Genomic DNA, 22,583 nt, shown 5'->3' on the forward strand with positions numbered 1-22,583 from the left:
CGGTTAGTTTAGAATCTAAATTAATTCCTAAAAATTTGTAGGAGGGACGGAAGGGAATATTAGAATCGTTGATCGAAACATTCAAATTAGGCAGGGCTCTTTTACGAGTATAAACGACTGCACAGCATTTAGAAGGAGACAGGGACAGACCATTATTAGAGAGCCAGTTATTTAAAGACTGAAGTGACATGTTGATAGACTCACTGGCAGAAACTAGGTTTTTATTTGAGGAGTAAATTAAAAGATCATCTGCATATTGGAGTACTTGGCAGTCAGAAATAGACCGCTCCAGGTCATGAGTGTAAAAATTGTACAGTAGGGGGCTCAGGACAGATCCCTGTGGTAATCCGCGCCAAACCAGTCTAGAAGGGTTGATGTGAGGGTCTTTGCCCCGGAATGTAACTTGCCTTTCGGAAAGTAGGTTACCCACAAGACAGGCCAATCTCGCAGGTATTCTCAAATTACGGAGTTTTTCTCGGAGAATGGAAAGTTGAACATTGTCGTAGGCAGCCTCGACGTCCAAGAATACTGCAAGAACCGAAGCTTGTTTTGAAAAAGCTAGTCTTATATCCGTTGTGAAAATAGCCAAGCTATCAATTGTACTTTTACCTTTTCTAAAGCCATATTGAGATTTTCCTAACAATTCGTGGTTTTCAAGAAACCATTCCAATCTGTTCTTGATAAGATGCTCTAAAATCTTAGTTAGAACGGACGATAAGGCTATAGGTCGGTATGATTGTGGGTCATTTGGGTCCTTACCTGGTTTAAGAATGGGCATTATCAGTTGAGATTTCCAGGACCGAGGGGGCCGGCCCGAAAGCAAAATAGAGTTAATTAGGCCAAGGAAGTAATTAAGGAATCGGTCACCAGCTTTAGCAATAAACGAATAGGGAATACCATCATGTCCTGGGGCGGAGTCTTTTACCGCTCCCAACACATTCCTGAGCTCCACAAGTGAGAACAACTGATCTAGGGGGTCAGATGAATGGTTATTCAGCAAACCTATAGTGGAGTCAAGAACCCCAGGAACATATGGAGGAGCTATTTTGGTTAGAAAAGATTCAGCCCATTGTAAAGAATTTGGGTAAGGACATTTGCAAGGGTTATATGATCTTCTAAATTTTCTGATATTGTTCCAAACAATTGTATCCGGAGTAGAGGGACTTAAAGAGGAACAGAATGATTTCCACCCTTCAGACTTCTTATTCTTAAGCAAGATTTTGGTATCCGTCATGGTTTTTTTCAGTGAATCAAAATTCTCATTTGACATATTTACAGCATACTCCCGCTCTGCTCTTTTTCTAGCCCTGATAGCCATAGAGCAGTCACTGTCCCACCACGGGGGAGAAGCCAGTTTGCCAACAACTGTGTTTTTAAGGGGAAAGACCCTATCCGCAGACGTCTTAATGGCTGCAATTAAGGCGTCGGAACAAAGCTCTATAGAGTGTGGAGTGATGGGAGGAAGATGTAACGTCTCATACTCTAGACGTTTTTTGTAACTATCCCAGTCTGCGTTGTTGATATTATATATTAGAAGGGGATAGGTTATTGAAGGTCTTTTAGAGGAACCAAAAGGAAGACACAGTAAAATAGGGAAATGATCGCTTCCATAAGTGCTGTCCAGGACTTCCCAGGAAATTCGAGATGCAAGAGAAGGAGAGCAAAGGGATAAGTCAACTGCACTAGCTGATTGATTAGGGAGAGAGCGTCGGGTGGGTGAACCCGAGTTTAGTAGGCATAAGTTGCATTTGTCCAATATATCTAGTAGAAACTGTTCTCCTAGAGCGTCATCTTTTTTCTCACAACCCCATAAAGCATGGTGGATATTAAAATCCCCAAGAACAATAATAGGTTGGGGGAGGGGTTCTATTAACTTCCTAAGAGACTTTAGGATGTTAGAAGAAGGATCAGGAATATAAAGGGATAAAAATGTAATGCCTTCCACACGAGCACAAGCTGCGTGGAAATTAGGACTATTATTAGGCAGTGAAATAGGTAAGTAGGAAATATGGTCTCTAATGAAAAGGGCACTTCCAGCACAGCCATCAGCCCGGCAATCCATTAGAGAACAATAACTGGGGATTTTGAAATTGGAGTTTTGCTTTAGCCATATTTCTGATATGGCCAAGATAGCTGGATTGTATTTATTGATAAGGTAAAGTATCTCTTGTTTTTTATTGTTGATACTGCGACTGTTCCACTGAAGTATTAGTTGATCCATTATGATTTAACAGAGATGAAATAAAAGGCGCTACGTGGGAAATCAAAGAAGGGTTAGCCAAAGGGCTGGCGGGAGAAAAAATTTTTACGAAGGAAGAAATCAACTTTATAATTTCTGAAACTATGAATTGTTCCTTAGGGGGTGGTTGATTAGGGAAGACCGGTCTGGATTCGACAACCGGGGCCCTTGTCAAAGCATCATGAGCTCTTTTATCATACCCTTTTTCGAGGTGAGGAGGCGTGCGGGGTTGACGGAAAATAGTTTGACATAATTAATGAAAGTCATGATGTACTGTTTGTCAGATCATCGTTAGTCATAATTCTGAAACCGTTTACTTTTCAGGATTTTCGTAAGGTTGTCCTATAGATAGTTTAGGTTAGGTTAGGTTTGTTTTATGGCAATCCTAAAAAGTTACGCGTTTCTGAGAAAAACCCGAAGGTAGGTGTGGGTATCGTTATGACTAACGAAAATGCGGACAAACAATACCTACACCTACCTACATTATGCCTTAAAACTTTATGGTAAAAAATAGAGACCCGGGCTCGTAATGTGGCTATATCTATCTAATTATAAATAGTCGTCTAGTAGGTACCAATAATACAACCCCATTATGAACCTTATTGAACAAATACAACACAGTGACATTAAGCAACGAGTGACACTCATTAACGACACCTTTATAAGCGTTTTGTACCAGTTGTAGTGACTTTAAGCTTAAAACGACATTTTTCACTTAAGCACGCCCAGTGTCGCTATGGTAAACTAAGCTAGAAAATTGACACTACACAGATAATGACGATTGACCTGCTTAAACTGCTGTCAGCTTCTTAAAATCACAATGACACTTAAAGTAATAGAACAGTACGTTTTTATTTTTTGTCAGCATTATGGCTTTGATTTTTAAACAAAACCGTCTTTATAGGTATAATGTCACTTTACTTATTTCAAAACATTAAAAAATGCAAAAGTACAAGTGTCCTTAAAGGGAAAAGTACAATATTGCTTTAAATTGAGTTTTGATTTTGATACCATATTATAAGTTCAAAGTGACATAGTACGTATAGATACACTATTTCTTATGAAAATTTACGTACGTACATTGAATCTCATAGAAAACCGTCACTAAGTAAAAAAATACAACTTTCTTCCCTTTAATGACATTGTTCCTATAAGGCAGGCACCTATTCCCTCTATTCGTCATAACGACATTAGCGCCCTCTGGCGGTTCTAATAGAGCTAGGGCGATATGTGTCTTCGTATTGCGTGCGTTACGATCATATGAGCTAGATGGCGTTATTAACTCAAAAACCCCATTTTTTGGATAATGACGTTATGTTTCTCAAGGAGCGATATCGTGGGACATACATCCATTACTCAGGAAAAAATATCTGATGAACACACACATACAAATAAATGCCCTTATTTTATTTCCGTCAGTAGAAAATAGCGGCAAATTAAAAAAATGTAGGCGCGAAGGGTTATCATCCCATAGAAAAATTGCATTTCGCGCCTTTTTCTACTGACAAAGTTGTTTGACAGACTTTATATTAAACTACTCTTGCTCTTGGCCTTTTTAAAGGTTACATATCTATAAATACCTAAGACTCTTAAGAGAACTTAAACAACATAAAATTAAATCCCCAACGTGATTAATCACTTTCTAACTTCTAAAACAAATTTTGAAGAAAACGAAACGTAGCTTCCAACGATGAGAAGTAATGTCATATGTCAGTATTGTCAGTAATGTCAGTGTCAACATAACTTTTGCCAAGGTGGTACGCCACTCGACCGATATTTGAAATAGGTCGTCTAATTCCTTATCACCAAACTAATAAAATATTAAACACTTGGCCATAAAATGAGGTGACGTGGATCATTAAATTAATCACTCATACATTCCAGTATAAATTGAAACGTGCATGTATTTGTACATGAAAATGGCTGGTACGCCGATCAAGTTGGGGTCTGTTGTGTCCTTCTGTATTGTGCTATATGCTATGTATTACCGTAAGAACGATATGGGCGACGACCGGCTGCACCCGATGAGGGAACAGTTGTTGACACTTGAAAGCCAGAACAGAGTGGGGCTTGGGAGTTTTCAGCCGAGGGTTGCGCTCGGTTACGGGGCATGCCACGACTTGTTTGTGAATGCCACCCTGCTCTTGGACCACAGAGAACTGAACGGGGAGCCGGAACACCACAGTGAGATCAGAAATAACGATGAGTTGCTGAAAAGTTTCGCTTATTTCTTCAAACACGGTGCGGCGGCCGAGTAAGTTGAATATCATGAATTTTTAATACGACCTTCGTGCAATTAACATAATATGCACCGCGTGCTCTTCTACTATATTCATTGATTTGTGTCATACCTATTACAGAAAAGTTAACTTTGTTACTTCATAAATAAGTAGTTGTTTTTACCATCTATTTCAATTTGCCTACTACCTTTTAATTCAATTCAAATGCTCATTAATTGTTCATGAAATAAATTACGTGGATGAAGTGGTCCTATTCCTAAAAAGCAAACACTTTCAGACAGTTTTTAGGTATAAAACACAATTCACAATATAATCAATAAATTTTCCTTGTATATCTAACATGTCAAAACCTGTTTTAATAATAAACCTTTATTTTTCAGGCGATTTGTCTCCAACAGCAAGCTCTACGACAACCTGGTTGAAAAAGCCTTAAAGCTTTCTGACTCAAGATGGTCTATCGGTGGCAATGCTCCACTCATGGCAAAGCGATTCCACACAGAAGGCTGGGAGGTACTCCTTGCCGGCAAGATGAGCTCTAAACTCAAATCATACATTCCAAAAGAAATAAAAATAGTAGGTGCCGAAGAAAATGAGGAAGTCAGAGATGATATACACATGATTCTTGAGTATAAGGCTGATGAAAAGTTTGGGGAACTCAAAGCGCCCAGGGCTAATCGGTACATTCTCCATAATGATGAGAATAATCCTCTGTTGAGCTCGCTGGAGAAGTTTGCTGAGCATCTGCCGCAGTTCACACCTGACTTGCTGGTTATTAGTGGGCTTCAGATGATGGATAACTTTCCTTTTAAGAAAACTGACACTCAAGGTAGGTACTGCACATTTAATTTTGTAAATACATGTAAAACCAACACACATTGTCCATAAACTTACAACTCTTACAAGCGATACGGCCATTCTAGTAATAAAGATGTGAAATAATTATTGACAGAATAAGGTGTAGGTTAGGTAGCGCCGAAAAGGCAAACCAAACATGCGCTGGGAAGAAGACATGAAAAGAATGGCTGGTAAAGAATGGCTGGTCCAAATTGGAAAAGAATAGCACAAGACCGTGAAAAATAGACGTCTTTGGAAGAGGCCTTCACCTAACGGGTTCCTACAAATTAAATTAACAAATTTTATGTATAATGAAAGGAAATAAAAGGCTTTTTATTTTATTTTATTATTATTTATTAAGGTGTAGGTACAAACAGCAACAGTGTTAACTGTACATTGGTGGACCTTATTACTTAAGGCATAAGGTCCACTGATGGACAGTTAACAGTGTGGGCCGTACCAGGCCTCCGTCACACGCTCAAGGCCACGCGCTATATGCCTACCGCTCGGCGTATCGTCGACGATACAACCGACAGAGGGCCGCCGAACGCCCGCCTCAGCGCTCGCACCGCATTGCACCGCGCGTTTCCCGCGCTTATGCTTCGAAATGCCGAAACCACGTAATTATTGTGCAGTAGATGGGTGAAAAAGTCAAAAAAACAAAGGAAAAAGCCTATAATAAAAATTCATCTTTTTATGGCGGGCTAAAGGTCCCACCTGAAAGTTTAATAATTATATTGAAGGGTTGGAAAAAGTATTTTTAAATAATTTTGACGACGTAATAATTAATCGGCCTGGTAGCACCGTATTACAACTTTTAAAAACCGTTGATTGTCCGTTGCTTTACTCCTGAATATTTATTAAAATTATTTACGCGATTTAGGATATTTTCAACTACTTATAAAATTTTAATAACAGAGAATTCCGAGAAGTGAAAAAATTATAAATCATTATATTAAAACTAAAACATAATTGATTCGCAACATTCGTTTTATTACATTAATCATCATAGGTAGGGTAGCTACAACCCTAGCGCATTCTTACGATGACGCGTTAGCACGTGACTCGAACGGCGGGCAACACAGTCTCGACTCTTTGTGCGCGTAATTATGGTACATTTCTTCTTGTCCTGAGCAGCAGGTATTATTATTAAGGTTCTGTAGGCTATTATAGCGTAGGTATTTTTGCTTTTGTTTGGGAATGAGGTATCTGTTACGTAGTAACTATTTATTAATCTGTGGCCGTACTTACATATGCTTAGGTTTTAATTTTGCTAATTATAAGGCAAACATATATTAGTGATCAGCATTCTCCAAAATTTGTGTTCAGGGCAAATATTTATTTTTCAGTCTACATGTCGTGTATTTCTTATATTTAATTTTTTTATCTCTGTGGTTATCATATAATCTGTTACAATTTCAATTCATCTGAGTAAACAAGATGTTAACAAACAACTGCTGAGTCTTTTGTCAAGGCTTGACACATTCACAATTCAGATATTTTTATTTAAATGATGACGCCTTTTGTCTGTATGCGAGTGTAGCGCCCGCCTGGCGGTTTTATTGTAGCTTTATTTACTCAGTGCTTTACATTTTAATATTTACAATTCAGAAGTGTATTCAAACTGTTGATGACAATGATAAGCCTCTGATTTAAACTTTCACGATTATTAAACATTATCAAACTACACAACGGGACTTAATCGCGTATTTAAGTTTTAAGATTCTTCTCCTAGACCACGGGGACAACGCCGTCCTCGAAACGTCGGAGGTAAATCTTAAAACTTAAATACGCGATTAAGTCCCGTTGTGTAGTTTGATAATGATAAGCCTTTTTATTCTGACTTCTCTGTTTTGTGTGAGTACTAAACATGTTCTTGTTTATTATAATCTGTCTCGAAGCTTAGTTTGCCTCTTGGCATAGGCCTCCTCTAACATTTTCCATTGGGACCTGTCACGTGCAACCCTTCTCCCACTGGAGACATCACTATGTCCAACCGCGAGTTTTAGGTCTTCTTCCCATCTTGTCTGTTGGTGACCTCTACTTCTCTTGCCATCTCTGGGGTACCAATCCGTAACCGTTTTGCACCATCTCTCCATTCAAACTGTTACTTAATCTTATTTTATGTTAGATTGGTTGCATTTTTGATTGCACTGATCCCTGCTGGGTGAAAGCCTCCTCGTTACCCTTCCATTTCTCTCTGTTTTTTGCTGTTTCCATCCAGTTCTTACCAGCTAGTTGTATGATGTCGTGTGCCCATCGTTTTTGAGGTTTTGCCCCTTGGACCTGACCATTCTGTTAGATTAGATTAGATTAGATGATTTATTTCATGAAAGACAATTACATAATAAGTTTGAATTGATATCAAAAATATAAGAATTTCTATCATGATCGTCAAAGTAAAATAAAATAAAAATAATAATGAAATAATATTATAGCTCCAATAAGGATTGTCAACACAATTAGAATAAAAGTAAGTAGGTAGGTGTAAATACTTACAAATCCAAAATATAAATTCACAAACAAAATACAAATAATATCTCCCAATAAGAATCGTCAACACATAACAATATAAACCCTTAAGGTCCACCTTCCATCCAAATATCTGGACAAATGGCCAGCCCATTTCCACTTTAGTTGCACCTGGCGGTTATAGGCTAGTTTATAGGCAGTTGATGACGATGAACATGATGAAATCTTTTTTGATTAGACATATTTTTGTTATTTCCAATTTGCTGAATGAAAAAGCGCTGGTGGCCTAGCGGTTGCGTGCGAGTTTAAATCCGGTGGTCGCGTGTTCAAACCTCGGCTCGTACCTATTTTCTAACAAGGATTATTATCTATAAAATGAATACCTATGTTCTACTCTTGTTTTTAAGCTGGACGACTCTTGTTTTTCACAGAATGACTCATATATTCTTTTATATTTCACAGATCTCAGGGCTGATAGACTGGAACTAGTCAAAAAACAAATCCTGTCACAGCCCGACCAAACACTGATCCATTTCGAAATGGCAAGTTACGTCGACCTTGAACTGCTTCTTCACCTCAAGTCGAAAGTCCTACCTTACGTGGATTCCATGGGCATGAATGAACAAGAACTGACCAATATACATAACTTACTTCTATACGGAAATGTCAGTTATGCAGCTGACTCAAATCCAAGAGTAGCCACAGCGTTGGACCAAATGAGAAAAACATTCCAAATGATTCGGCAGAAAAATCAAGAACACAATAGCGACAGAAAACTGACACGAATTCATGTACACACTTTAGCCTATCAGGCCATCTTGACAGTGAAAGATTCCTCTTGGAAGAGGACCGCCGCTGCCACAGCAAAGGCGTCCCTAACCGCACATAGATACGTGTGTGACGCTCAAAATATCTTGCTAGAGAAATCAAAGTTGTTGCTCGATGATAGTTTTGCAACGAGCACAGCTAACGATAATAACAGCAGGGTGGTAATAGAACCGACAAATCCAGTGGCATGTTGGGAGGAGACACTTGAGGGTGACAGAGTTGAGATATGTGTAGCACCCGTGCTGATATGCACAGAAGCGCAATTGACCGCCGGCGCGGGAGATAACATATCAGCCGCTGGATTAGTACTTCAGATAGAGAAGTGAATTGTTGAGTTTTTGCTTTATTTATGTTTTACTTAAATATTTAAACAGGGACATCATGTGACCTTACATTTTTAATAAGTTGGTTGTTATTATGTGCCATTAGACTTGTAATATTGACATCAAACATTGATCAAAATGACTTGTCTTCTATTCAAGGAGTACATACTTAATGTTGTATTTATTTTTAATTTAATTTAATGATTTATATTTGCTTGAAGGTGTTAAGGGTATTATTAGGAAACTGAACATTCTTGATCATATTTATTATTATTATTTTAGCCATTGCTTGTCATGAAACATTCCTATAATATGAAATACTTTTTGATCTGATATAAATGTTGTTTGAATAAAAACATTCTTACACTATAAAAACATGTTTTATTGCATTAGGATTTAAAACTAAAATGGTGAACATCATGTTGAAAAGAAATTGTACATGACAATGATGGTAGTAGTAAAGTAATACTTGATATTACTTGGATATTGAAAAAGCTTAGAGGATATAACCAAACGGAGTAGCCATTAACAGGCATTCTGACGAAATAGGCGGCCAATTGTCATACACATCGTGTGGACTGCGTTTATCTGACATGGCTATTTTTACGTTACCCTCCCCCGCAAAAATCGGCAGACTGTTTTGTACCGAAAATTACAGACAAGGCATCCTCTAAGTGAAAAAGTGACCAAGGCCTCCAGTGCCCACAGACTAGGATTGAACTTGAACTAGCGTTGTGACTCAGGTGTCCACTCGGAGGCATCTGCCTGCTAGACTCTGGAGCCCTTAGGCACTTTTTCTTTCATACAAATGACATCTACATATTTCAAATTTATAATACTTCTTAGAGAGAATGCAATGTTGTTTCTTACTTAGCTGTATTTTCCAAAGGTTGGAGACTCCTGATGTGAACAAATAGATATGCATATTTAAGCTAAAACAGCTGAGTCTTAACAGTAAAGTAGGTGGTCTGTTAACAATTTTGTATGAATCCAATATCAACACTACACCTTATCTTATGACTGATACCTACAGGTATATATTACACAGAGTAAATGGAGTTTGAGAAGCCACTGAGTGACTTTTTATATTATCATCAGATCTAGTCTTATTTTTATTAGAACCCACAATCCCATCCGTCTTTTGATCTACCATATAAAACTCGTTTTGACAACTCTAAGACAAGACAATAAAATTTGTGTTTATTTTTAAGCAAAAGAAATATTTTTTATTGACAATTGATAGTGTTTCTTTTTACTAATAAAAACAACACATTTACCTAGTGATTATACACATGTCAAACAATAACAGTATTGTGATAATTATGTACAGTAGATTATGATAACAGTATATGGGCTACTAATATAATATAAAATTACATTCATAAATACTATAATTAAGAAACTATAAACAAAAATATTACAATATTTGTCATAGAACTTCATTAATGTCATCAATTGAGAAGGTATTCATCCTTCATTACATATTATTATGAAATGAAACACTATTTTTGGTTCACCTACTATATATAAGGCAGTTATCATACCAATGTGGTTTCAATGTAGATTCTGCAGTATGAGTTGTATATTTATATAGACATACATAGCACAAGGGCCTGGTGCATTGTGCAAAAACCATATCAGCATGAGCACACTATGAACTAGGGCTCCCAATATCTGTGCTACACGCCAACCCGTGCGTCCGTGTTCTTAGCCCCGGCAGTGCTAAGCGTCTGAATTACACCAACCCGTCAAAGTCCGTGTCCGTGTAGTGCGTTCGGCTCCGGATTTGCGTTCGGCTCCGCGAGCCCTACTATGAACTGCCTTACATTCAACTTGAATAGCATTCATATTCACAAAAACTTACAAAGTTACAGATAGATGGTCAGTATTCAAAACCTATCTTGGTTATAACTACAAGCCATCTCTCTCATGTATACCACAAAACTTAATGCCATAATTATAACAAAAAACAAACGCAAAGCAATACAGTAAAATTGGTTGATGAGTTTATTTTTAATATGGCATTAAAGTACATTTCCTATAATTAAAAATTAAATAACCATTCTCATCAGAAACTTATAACTAGACTTATAAATCAATAATCAACACTCAGTCTTACATATTAGGTGCCTACTTACAACTGACAAAATTTAATCATCGAATTTTATCTTTTTATTTAGTGGCTGCCCTGTCGCTCTGTAAGGGTCGTAGAGACCGCTCCTAACAAACCTCTTAGCCGCTTCAATGTCCACAGTTGGCCGTTTATCTCGATCTTTTACTTCCTGCCATTTAACCATTGTAGCTTTAATTCTTTGTAGTTCGTCTCTGATTGGGTGTTTCGTTGGATCGACGCCTTGTATTCTCAAATGAATCCAATGAAGAGAATTCAGTGTGAACGCAAGGAATAAGTCTAGCTCGATCTGTGCAGGCAAGGTCAGCTTGTCATAATGTTCTTTTAGCGGCAACAGTTGATCCAGAACTTCTTGCACTTCTATCAAATTTTGCTTGAGGTCTTCGCAGTTGTTAACGAAGTCTTTATCCTTCGATAACTCTCCGTAGTTCAGATCCCAATTCATTGTGATTATTGACTGCAGACAGATTATCCTTTAATACGTGTAGGTAATCGGCTTTGATTAGAAATAATCGCCCCACGTTTTATTTATAACCTACGACCCTGACCCAACGATAGACCCATAGACCGCCATGTATGAAATGACAATTGACATGACAGTAATGACAGATAAGCATATGTGTCAAATAAAAGATACTGTTCGAGACAAATAAAAAGCTCTTGTATCTCATACCAATTTGATAGAGTTAGACCAAGAAAAGTCTACAGCGATTTTGACAGCTCACGCAGTACAAGTGTTATTTATACGTCATAATTTCATAGAAGTTTGATGTTTAAAATAACACTTACACTGCGTGGGCTATCAAAATCGCTGCATACTTTTCATGGTCTAACTCTACCACGGTTTTTTTGGACGCGAGCAAACTCGCAGTCGAAAAGCAGTTTTATACAAATCAAAAAAAGCAGCTTTTCGACTGCGGGTAAAAAGACCTGTGGCCTATTTTATAAAGCTACAAGTTACAATTTACAAGCGGAAGTCTCGTTCTAACACATAGGGTTTGAAAGAGACTTCCGCTTGTAAATTGTAACTTGTAGCTTTATAAAATAGGCCACTGTAAGCTCCGTACCAAAGATATAATAATTTATATATGTTGCAGTCAAAAGTGTGAACTGGTCAAAAGAACTTTTAACCGACAAAAACAGGCAAAACTGCTTTTGACTGAGCATGTTGGTCAAAAGTAGTTTTACTTGAAAATCATACCTATTTCTGGCAGCAGTTTCGTTTTTAGGGCGTAGCAAAAAAAAATAACCCTAACCTACCTATTTCTGCGAGTACTTTTGACTGATAGTAACAGTCACAATTACTATAGATGGTCAAGCAAATCTTGTCAGTAGAAAAAGGCGCAAAATTCAATTTTTCTATGGGAGGATATGCTTTCGCGCTTACATTTTTCAAATTTGCCGCCTTTTTCTACTGACAAGATCTGCTTGACCCAGTATATTAACCAATGATTTTCAGGTAAAACTACTTTTGACCAACATGCTCAGTCAAAAGCAGTTTTTTTATTTAATTTATTTATTTCAAAAAATATACTTATGTTTAGGTATACAAAAGTTTCGCCAAACTGTAGACAGTTTGTTGGCGAATAGTGCGCTCTCAATTATTTTTATAAGTAAGTACTTTATGCGTTATACCTACAGAGTACAGCACAAACTGCCTGCCTGACTGTTTGCCTGTTTTTGTCGGTTAAAAGTTCTTTTGACCAGTTCACAACTTCACACTATGTTCACACTTTTGACTGCGACATATATACACTCTATCCTCTCTGTCCGTACGTAATAGTGGTAACACACTATCGCACCGCACCAAGGTCATTGTGCGACGCACCCATAAGTAAGAGCGAGAAAGCGATATCTCTTTCTCGCTCTTACTTATCGGTGCGTCGCACAATGACCTCAGTGCGGTGCGATAGTGTGTTACGGCCTTAACAAATACGGGGCATAACATGAATCTAGTATATAACTGGATATGTCATGAGCGGTGGGGGGGGGAAGTGACCGAACAGGATAGTCTTATGTATCTTTCAGTAGGAGTAGCAGCGAAAGAGCTATTATTGTTTGTCCTTGTCATAGTCTCACATTTTATTTGTTCCCCACCGTAAATTTATTATAGTATGGATTATGGTGGGCAACAAATAAATTCGACCAATCATAGTGTCGCATTGCGTATGTTTTGTCCCTCACGGAGGCACGCGTGTACCACTTCTATAGGATCCTACCTTCTATGGGGCATAAAATACAGAGGGCTTACCGCGAACACCGAAGTTCGGAAATTACGGGCATCTTTCTTTGTCAGTCTAACTACGCCTTAATAGGAGTAAAAGAGAAAGATGTCCGCAATTTGCGAACTTTGGTGTTTGCGGTAGATCTCCTGGACGACTTGAAGTTCAGATTTAAATACCTCGGTTCCTTAGTTACTTTTGCTGATCGTACCTACACTGCGCATATCATGGGGATAAAAGAAACAAACGGTCAAAGTTATAATTTTTAATTCACGGAATCACAATAATTTTAGTTATTAAAAGTGTAATTACTTGCACAATTCTATATTAGTATCATAACTTTTCAATACATTTCACAGTGATTCATAATAGTCCTATTTACTAATTGTAGAACATTAATCGAAGAGAGTATATCAGTCGTCCAAGTACTCGAAAGGTTCTGGGGGTTCAGGTTCTTTTTCCTCCTCCGTCTTGGGGCCGAAGGCGGCTACCGGTTCTACCAGGACTTGTTCTCCGTCTCCGGAATGGTTCAGCATGACAATGCCACCAATCGTTATATCCTTCAGTGGGGTGAATCCGGAGCCCTCAACTATGGTAATATTCTTGAGTTGCTGCCGCATGATCCTGGCGGGGTTGTTTAGGATCTCGAAGGTCGGTTCCGGTTCTTTCTTCTCCTTGGTCTCCTTGTCTTCTTCTTTTTCGTCCTTCTTGGATTCCTTCGAAGTAGAGGCGGATTCCTTCGAAGTAGAGGCGGAATCCTTCTCGTTCTTGACAACATGGACAGTTATGTTCGGGTTTGGGGACTTTGAAGAAGACTTTTTTTCTTCCTCGTCGACTTCCATTTTTAAGGTGGATGTTCCACTGCTTGAGGCGCTAGCGGTGTCTCCGCCGTGCGCCCGGCGCCTGGCGCGGGCCGCAGCAATACTAAGAACGGCAGTAGTCACGCGTTCGCGCTCCTCGCGTTTCTTTTCTTCTAACGGCGCTGGGTATGCGTATAGAGAAGGTTTCGAGTTAGATTTGATGTCCATCTGCGGCATTTTTAGATCAGAATTCAGTGCAATCAGGCAAGTAGGCGTGAAAGCTAAGGACAGACAGTGGGCGAGCGGGAACCAATACCAATATTGCGTGAACACCAACATTCCGACTACAGCGAGCATGTTCATGTGGCCCGTTCTGTTCTGGAGGGAAACGGTCATGTTTCGGCCTCCGGCGTCGATGATGCCCTGGGCGAGGATAGCGCCAAATTTAGCCATGACGTCTTCATGCTTGTTCGAGATGACTTGCGCGTAGAGTTGCCTGAAGTAGGTAACCTTTGGGCAGAGGGCTTCGGTTTGTTGGATGAGGATCATAGCGGACGCTATGAGAGCGCCCTGTCGAACGAAGTTTACGGGATCGAATTTGACCATCGGTTCGAGGAGGCCGATGGCCTCGCGATTGCCGGTGCCGGCGCAGGCGATACCGAGCGCCATAGCCGCTCCGTAACGAACGTGAGGGTTGTAAGACTCGGCTAAGAGTGAAACAACCGAGGGGCATTGTTCAGGAGTCCTGAAGAGTAAGAAGCCTAGGGCTGTGACGGCGGCGCGGCGGACATCATCGTTTACGTCAGACACGGCCACGTGGAGGAGAGTCCTGATGGAATCGTTGTTACCAGTACCGCAGTAGGCGGTCGCGATTGTGTAGCACCCGGCGCGGCGGAGCAGCGGATCCTTGTCTCTTAACAGCTGCTGTACTAGAGCATCGGCCTCTTCAAGTCTTCCGTACATGGTGAAGGAGATTCCGACTGCCAAACCGCGTAGAATCTTCTCATGCTGAGTTTCCTGAGCATATGCCACCATATCCTCAATAGCTGCAGCATTCCTTGACCCAAGCATGACCATACCCATGGCGATACCTGCAGCTTCGCCTGTCACAGCATCATCTTGATACAGATTGAACTTCAATTGCTCATAGACATCCTGCCTATGGCTTCCCATCGCGGCTAAACCTAACCCGAGGCATCCACCATGACGCACCATTTCATTCTGCGCATCTTTTAATTGCGTTAAAAGATAGTCAATGATGTTCGCGCCGTGATTAGCGTGGATCAGACCGAGGGCATACAAGCCACCACCTTCAGAATACCCAGAAGAAGGCCCGGCTTCTTTAGGAAGGTAAGACTGCATGAGGGCTAAGGATTCCCCTTCATGTCCCCTGTGGATGACTCCGAGAGAGGCTGTGACCGTTAATTTGGCCCAGTTTGTAGCTCTTGCTAACCATTCGAGATTATCCCTTAGGAACTGATCACTAGTTGTACCAGCATGCATGAAAGCATTAGCGATAACTGTGGCAGTGTGGCAAATAGAGACTCTGATAGCATCTTTTGTGTTCTTCAATATGAGCATATCAGCATGATTAGATCTGATTAAGAACTGTAACTGTAAACCAATGGAAACATCACCTCCGAGAATAGAAATGAGTTTTTCTACCCTCCTTTGATGTTCCTTTTCCTCATCGTTCAAACTTTCAATGTCCCTAACTGGTTTTTTAGACTCCTCTGCTGGTGTGTCAACTTCCATAGCTGTTGAAGTCTCGGGGAAAGGTCCTCCTTGTGGCTGGGGCTTACCTCCAAGAGCGCTAGGTATAGGAGCAGTACATCTTAAAGCCTGTAAGACCCTACCTAGGAACTGTTGTGTTGCTGAATCATACAAATCAAAACCTATTTGATATGCCATGAGAACTGACTCTGTAGGACCATGTGTCAATTTATCTAGAATTTCAGCTACAGAGAGAGGATCTTCAAGGAATATAAGGCATTGACACATGTTGACATAGTCAGGGATGTTGAGGCCACGGTAGAGACCGACGAGGGAGCGGAGAACTGTGCTGCGGAAACCTTTGTTTTGAAGGAGGCTCATTGCCACTTGGAAAGCATATTGGAGCATGCCTGAAAATAAAGAAAGAGAGGTGATATTAAATATAATAGGTATACAATTTAGCAGTTCTCTTGGGTATATATATTAAAAAGTATTCTAATTCTACTCAATATTATAAATGCGAAAGTTTATACCTATGTTTGGATATTTGTTTATATTTTGACAAAATCAGGCGCACATATAGTCTGTCCCCACAATCTGTTAACTTTTGCCCACAGGCGAGAAAACTGCACAGTTCCGATGAACACACAAGTTTTCTCTCCTGTGCCCAATAGTTAACAGCTTGTCGGCACGTAGGTAATGATTTTATCATACTTATCCAAAAAAAGAAAAAATCATCAGTGAAATCGTGCTAAGTGAACTATGATTTAGACGCACCAGCATCAGCTGCCTGTCTAAAACGAAATAATAATAATAATAATAAGGGATTCTCTGCCTCTGGCTTGCCTTAGCCGGCCGGCCAGAGTGGAGTCGTTAGAGCTATAAGCTCCAGGGGTGGAAGTGAAATATGCATAAGACGCGAGTTGGCACAGTGGCTGTTAACAGCCACTGGGTAGAAAGCGGCGCACACCTCTCGACACCCCTGAGCCGCTCACACCGGTGTTGCCCTTAAGCCATCCTAGATGTCGCTTTTTGTGGGGGCCCATCTTGTGAGGGCGAGTCACCGTCTGCCGGAAATAAAATTGCATACCGTTTTATTAGGCAGGCGTCCGGTTTTTTACCCCATAGCTCAGTTCTTAGTCCATCGCTTTCACCCAATAACCTAGTTCATTTTAGATTCCATCAACTCTCAATAGTCCTTACACCCTGGCGGGTGCTGCCTCTGCGTGCGTCCCATGACACTGGCAAGGGCAGCCTCCGCTCGGTGTACCCCTTACATTTCATTAAAGTGTCAAAAGGGCCTCTACGTGTTGGCTTCGGCTCCGCGCACGCCTCCCAAAGGTCCGGAACACCATTGTTCCGTGATGGGAAAGACATACAAAATAATAATAAAAGGAGTACCTGTAATATCTGTGGTATTAGTATCCGAAACAAATGTAACAGTATAGGACGTTTCCGAACGTAGTTTTAAAAAAATGATATGTAATGTCAAATGGGTGACCACACCCTCTTTGCCGGAAGCTTGCCTAACGATAAGTACTACTTGCTGTAAAAACTCAATAACTAAAATAAAACATAAGTGTTCCTCCAAACCTGCGTTTCACTGAACTCCAAATACTACATGGCGCAGTCGGTAGGATGCAGTACAAAGGCGTTCATCAGCGCAGCACTCTAAGCCATCTCAGTCACCACCAAATACTCAAGCTAAGTATAACCTAAGCTCTCTTAATAATAAAAAATATAAATGTAAAAAATGTAACACAGAGCATGGCCCTCGGGCGTGCCCGGCCTATGGCCAGCGATGTGAAAATTGTAACAGGTACAATCATTTTAAAGTTGGGTGTAAATTAATCAATCAGATTGAGTGTTTTGAGCAGGAAAATGAGGAAATGATCTGACTAGTTCGGGTATGTCACTCAAGTAACGAATGTAATTGTGAGTGGACAGAGTCTTTAAAAGTCAATAACAAGTCTGTAATTAATTTTAAGTGTGACACAGGGGCACAGGCAAATATTTTGTCATTAGAAGATCTTAAAAAAGTTGTCGATGATGAAAATAATATAAAACTGTCTGAGACAAGAAGTATTTTAGTGGCTTTTGGAGGATCACGCATTGTTCCTGAAGGAAAAATTACATTAACACTGACACTTAATGATGTTCAGTATAGTACACAGTTTATAATAGTAAAACAAAATGTAAAAGCTATTTTAGGCCTGTGTTCCCTGTTCAAGCTAAACTTCATTCCAAATAAAAATATAAACACAATTGATAAGTCTCAATGGGATAAAAATTCAATTTTTAAAAAATATGGTAAACTGTTTCAGGGTGTTGGAGAGTTTAATGAACCTTTGGTGCTCCACACTCAACCGGATGCAGAACCTGTGGTGCGGCCGCCGCGTCGGGTGCCTAACGCAATCAAACCCCGGCTTGCGGAGAAACTAAGATCGTTGGAAGAACGACAGATCATCACCAAGGTCGAACATCCTAAGAATTTTGTGAGTAATCTTGTGATTATAGAAAAAAAAGACAAATCACTGAGAATATGTCTAGATCCTAAAGATCTTAATAGTGTGCTAGTCAGGGAATACTATTTAATACCTACTCTTGAGGAGATTGTCCCCAGACTGTCAAATAAAAAATATTTTTCAGTGCTTGATCTATCAGAAGGATTTTATAACATAAAATTAGATGAAAAATCCAGTGATCTTTGTACTTTTAATAGCCCGTTTGGCTGCTACAAATTTAATCGGTTGCCCTTTGGGTTGTCTGTAGCACCTGAAATTTTTCAGAAATATAATGAAAGGGCATTTGGGGACATTCCGGGAGTAATAATTTATTGTGATGATTTATTAATATGTGCTGACAGTGAAGCGGAGCATGATGCAATTTTAACAAAGGTGTTTGAAAGAGCTAAAAAACATAATGTGAGATTCAATAAAAATAAATTTCAATATAAAATGAATGAAGTAAAATATTTTGGTCACATTTTCTCTCATGAAGGTATGAAAATTGACCCCGAAAGAATAAAAGCCATTAATAGTATTAAAAGTCCCAGTAATAAAAAAGAGCTACAAGTGTTTCTAGGAATGGTAAATTACCTAAGGAAATTCGTTCCTAACCTAGCTAAAATTGCATCACCACTCCAATTACTTCTTAAGAAAAATGTAGATTGGTTATGGACAGATGTACATGAAAATTCGTTTAATAAAATAAAATTGCATGTCACCGAGGCACCTGTTCTGCAAAACTTTGATGTAAAACAACCGGTGGTTATACAATGTGATGCCTCAAAGGATGGCCTTGGTTGTTGTTTACTTCAAAATGGAAAACCTGTTTGTTTTGCATCGAGGAGTTTGACAGCATCGGAGAGGAATTTCTCACAAATAGAAAAAGAGCTTTTAAGTGTTGTCTGGTCAACCAGGAAATTCCATTACTATATTTATGGGCAAAAGTGCATTGTTCTTAATGATCACAAGCCACTGGAAACCTTACTTAAAAAATCTATACATGAGGTTCCATCGCCCAGACTTCAAAGATTAAAATTAAAATTACTCAAATATGACATTGAATTTCAGTACCTTAAAGGTAAATTTATGTATATTGCTGACCTACTGTCACGTGCTTTCATGACCGGTAATGAAACTGATGAACCAGACATGTATGATGTCATTCACTGTGTTGGCCTAGCAAATAACTTGCAGTGCACTAATGAATTTAAAAAAGAATTAATTTCTGAAACTAATAAAGATACGGAATTGTCAAATCTTAAAGAATTTACTAAAAATGGATGGCCAGATAAAAAACATATTCCTGATAACATGCAATATTATTTTAAATTCAAAAGTGATATTACTGTTGATGATAATTTGTTGTTTATGAATCATAGATTATTAATACCTAAATCTTTACGGACACACATAATGGAAAAATTGCATGAAGGCCATCTTGGTATGACTAAAATGAAAAATCTAGCTAGAAGTATGTATTATTGGCCCAAAATAGATGAACATCTAGATAATTTTGTAAGACAGTGTTTTGTTTGTCAAACTTACCAAAATAACAACACAAAAGAGCCACTATTAAGTCATAACATCCCAGACTTACCTTTCTCAAAGTTAGGAACAGACATAATGGAATATAAAAATAAAAGCTATCTAGTGATATATGACTATTTTTCTAAATGGCTAGAAGTAAAACCAATAAGTAATAAAAGTGCCAAGACTGTCATAAGTAGTCTTATAGATATTTTCTGTATATTTGGTGTACCGAGTGAGATAGTCTGTGATCATGTTCCCTTTGACTCACGAGAATGTAAAAATTTTGCTAACATATGGGGATTTAAATTTACCTATACCAGCCCTAGGTACCCACAGTCGAATGGTATGGCGGAAAGAGCTGTACAAATTGCTAAAAAATTGCTTATTAAATGCCAGGTGGACAACACAGACTACAGATTAGCGCTTTTACAATATAGATCTTCTCCTGTTTGTGGCACTAAGTTTTCACCAGCTGAATTGTTAATGAATAGAAAAATAAAAACTAAATTACCTGTAACATCTACATATTTAAGACCAAGACTGAATATTAATATTAAAAGTGAGTTCCATAAGACTGTATCTAGAAATGTACATAACTATAATGCTAATACCAAAAGTAAAAATAATTTTGTTGTTGGCCAGAAAGTCTGGTTTAAGAAAGACTGTAAGAGTAATAAGTGGCTACAAGGCCAAATTGTTCAAAACAATGGACTGAGGTCCTATGATATTATAGATAATAGTAATGTTAGGTACACTAGGACTTCTTATCATGTTCGACCTGGGTGATTGGTAGTCCTCCGGCGCTCTGCTACTGGTTGAGTGTGGGGCTACATAGATCCTTATATTGTGTATGGTACTTATTATAGACACATTATTAGTCATAAGGTACTTAGTATGTAAGTAGAGGCACATACTGATTTTTTTTTAATACAACTATGTGTAAATCTTTAACCATATTGGTAGTGGTAGTTAAAACTTAGACTTAGTATTTTCATTTGTAATGCAGCGTTACTTTAAAAAAAAAGGGGAAAGAGAATGTATAATTTTTAAAAAAAGAAAGGGGAAGATGTAATATCTGTGGTATTAGTATCCGAAACAAATGTAACAGTATAGGACGTTTCCGAACGTAGTTTTAAAAAAATGATATGTAATGTCAAATGGGTGACCACACCCTCTTTGCCGGAAGCTTGCCTAACGATAAGTACTACTTGCTGTAAAAACTCAATAACTAAAATAAAACATAAGTGTTCCTCCAAACCTGCGTTTCACTGAACTCCAAATACTACAGTACCCTTTCAAGTGGATAAGGGTTAAAGAAAATTAAGCTTTAACTTTTGGGTATGTACAGGCGGCGTAGCACGGTTGCGTTTTTATCCCTTGTCACCATGCCTGTCACATTCTAACAAGTATGTAAGTGTGAAAGGGACGCGCATAGTGATAGTCGATAAAAATGGAACCGTGCCTGCAGGAAAGACCTGAACATGGTTATGAGTTTGAGCCAAACTTATTTAAAAAGTTTGTGCTATTCTGGATGTAGTTGTAAGTAACAATCAATATTATTTCTGAATTTTTTATTTTTATTTTATTTCTTTTTTTTTTTTTAATTTTTAGTTTAGCATGTACTTGTTTGTAAATATACAGCAAGTGTTGATTACAATACAAACAAATACAAATAACAAGTTATCTGTAAAGGCCCCAGTACACAATGGTCAAGGATGGGCCATGACAAGCCAACGCCATTGTGTACAGGGGGCAATGGTATACAATAGCGGACAACTGGCCGTCAGTTGTCTATCATGGTGCACAATGGGAAGTTGTTGGTTTTTTGACACTACAAAGGAATCGTATGGGAATTGTGGCATAGCGTGGCCTGTGGTGTTCAGTCGCCCTTGGCAATGGCTTGGCATAACCCATTGTATTGGGCCTTTAGCAAATTGAAAACTGTTTTTTAATTGTTTCAAAAGATTCAAAACAAGTTCATAATTTACCAAAAACTCAGAAACATTATCACTTTCTTGAAAGTAGGTATATAAGTTGATATCTACATGTTAGAATGACAAACAAAAACAACAAACCTGCAATGTCATCAGACTTCATAATAGACTCCTCGAAGATGTCCATCCGCCTCGTCTCCAGCGCCAAGCCCAGGGCCTGCCTGTACTGGCCGTCGTCAAGGCATCGTTGGAACATCCTGTTCACTATGGCCTCCAACCGAGGGTCAATATTCTCCGCTCCACTATCCACGAACAAAACCTTTCGCTTCTGCGTGTAAAAATCAATCGCCTTCGCGATCGTCGTATCCACATACTCATTCCGTGCATTGACATCAAACAAATCTCCAGCGCCTAATGCGTACGTCAATGAATCCTCAAACGCTCCCAAATGATAATACACCTTACTCGCCACCAAAGCCGCTAGCTGGTGCTGAGAAAACACTTTATCTTCGTGAAGAATCTCGATCTTCTCAATGGACTCGGAGATCTCGGGCCAAAATTCATCGACGATGTTGTCCAATCTTTTCAATGCGAACTCTTTCACCTCCGGCATCGGCTCGTCGAGCAGGGATATAATCCCCGCGGCGGACGTAATATTCATCTTGTTCTTTTAAAACTTAACTTTAATTAAAACTAATATTTCTCGGGTTTATTTCAATAAACACTTTCTTTGTAATAAAAATGAGAACGCGAGTCGGGATGAATTGACAAATTTCTTGTTTCATAAACAATGTAGAGTATTGTATGTAC

General features: G+C 38.9%; 3 protein-coding genes across 3 annotated transcripts; 1 reads left to right on the plus strand and 2 right to left on the minus strand.

The window, feature by feature from the left end:
- Positions 1–3,972: 3,972 nt before the first annotated feature.
- Positions 3,973–9,311, plus strand: LOC134797027 (ADP-dependent glucokinase). The gene is made up of 3 exons (XM_063769229.1): positions 3,973–4,493; positions 4,860–5,305; positions 8,248–9,311. Exons 1-3 carry the CDS (start codon positions 4,141–4,143, stop codon positions 8,937–8,939), a joined length of 1,491 nt encoding a protein of 496 aa, XP_063625299.1. The 5' UTR covers positions 3,973–4,140; the 3' UTR covers positions 8,940–9,311.
- A 1,775-nt stretch (positions 9,312–11,086) lies between these two features.
- LOC134796976 (nuclear nucleic acid-binding protein C1D-like) lies at positions 11,087–11,512 on the minus strand. Its single transcript, XM_063769169.1, has one exon. The coding sequence runs from the start codon at positions 11,510–11,512 to the stop codon at positions 11,087–11,089; it is 426 nt and encodes a 141-aa protein (XP_063625239.1).
- A 2,027-nt stretch (positions 11,513–13,539) lies between these two features.
- LOC134797028 (26S proteasome non-ATPase regulatory subunit 1) lies at positions 13,540–22,561 on the minus strand. The gene is made up of 2 exons (XM_063769230.1): positions 21,915–22,561; positions 13,540–16,212 (listed from the first exon to the last, which is right to left on the minus strand). The coding sequence occupies exons 1-2, from the start codon at positions 22,432–22,434 to the stop codon at positions 13,703–13,705; spliced, it is 3,030 nt and encodes a 1,009-aa protein (XP_063625300.1). The 5' UTR covers positions 22,435–22,561; the 3' UTR covers positions 13,540–13,702.
- Between the last annotated feature and the right edge of the window lie 22 nt (positions 22,562–22,583).

Source organism: Cydia splendana, chromosome 14 (assembly GCF_910591565.1).
Source record: "Cydia splendana chromosome 14, ilCydSple1.2, whole genome shotgun sequence".
NCBI classification, from domain to species: Eukaryota; Metazoa; Arthropoda; class Insecta; order Lepidoptera; family Tortricidae; genus Cydia; species Cydia splendana.

Bases quoted from the DNA above. Each gene is read 5' to 3' on its own strand.
- LOC134797028 (XM_063769230.1), bottom strand. From the start codon at position 22,434: ATGAATATTACGTCCGCCGCGGGGATTATATCCCTGCTCGACGAGCCG. The intron at 16,213-21,914 runs GTTTGTTGTTTT...CTTTATTTTCAG, and splicing joins GAAGTCTGATGACATTGCAG to GCATGCTCCAATATGCTTTC.
- LOC134797027 (XM_063769229.1), top strand. From the start codon at position 4,141: ATGTATTTGTACATGAAAATGGCTGGTACGCCGATCAAGTTGGGGTCT. The intron at 4,494-4,859 runs GTAAGTTGAATA...TTTATTTTTCAG, and splicing joins AAACACGGTGCGGCGGCCGA to GCGATTTGTCTCCAACAGCA. The intron at 5,306-8,247 runs GTAGGTACTGCA...TATATTTCACAG, and splicing joins TAAGAAAACTGACACTCAAG to ATCTCAGGGCTGATAGACTG.
- LOC134796976 (XM_063769169.1), bottom strand. From the start codon at position 11,512: ATGAATTGGGATCTGAACTACGGAGAGTTATCGAAGGATAAAGACTTC.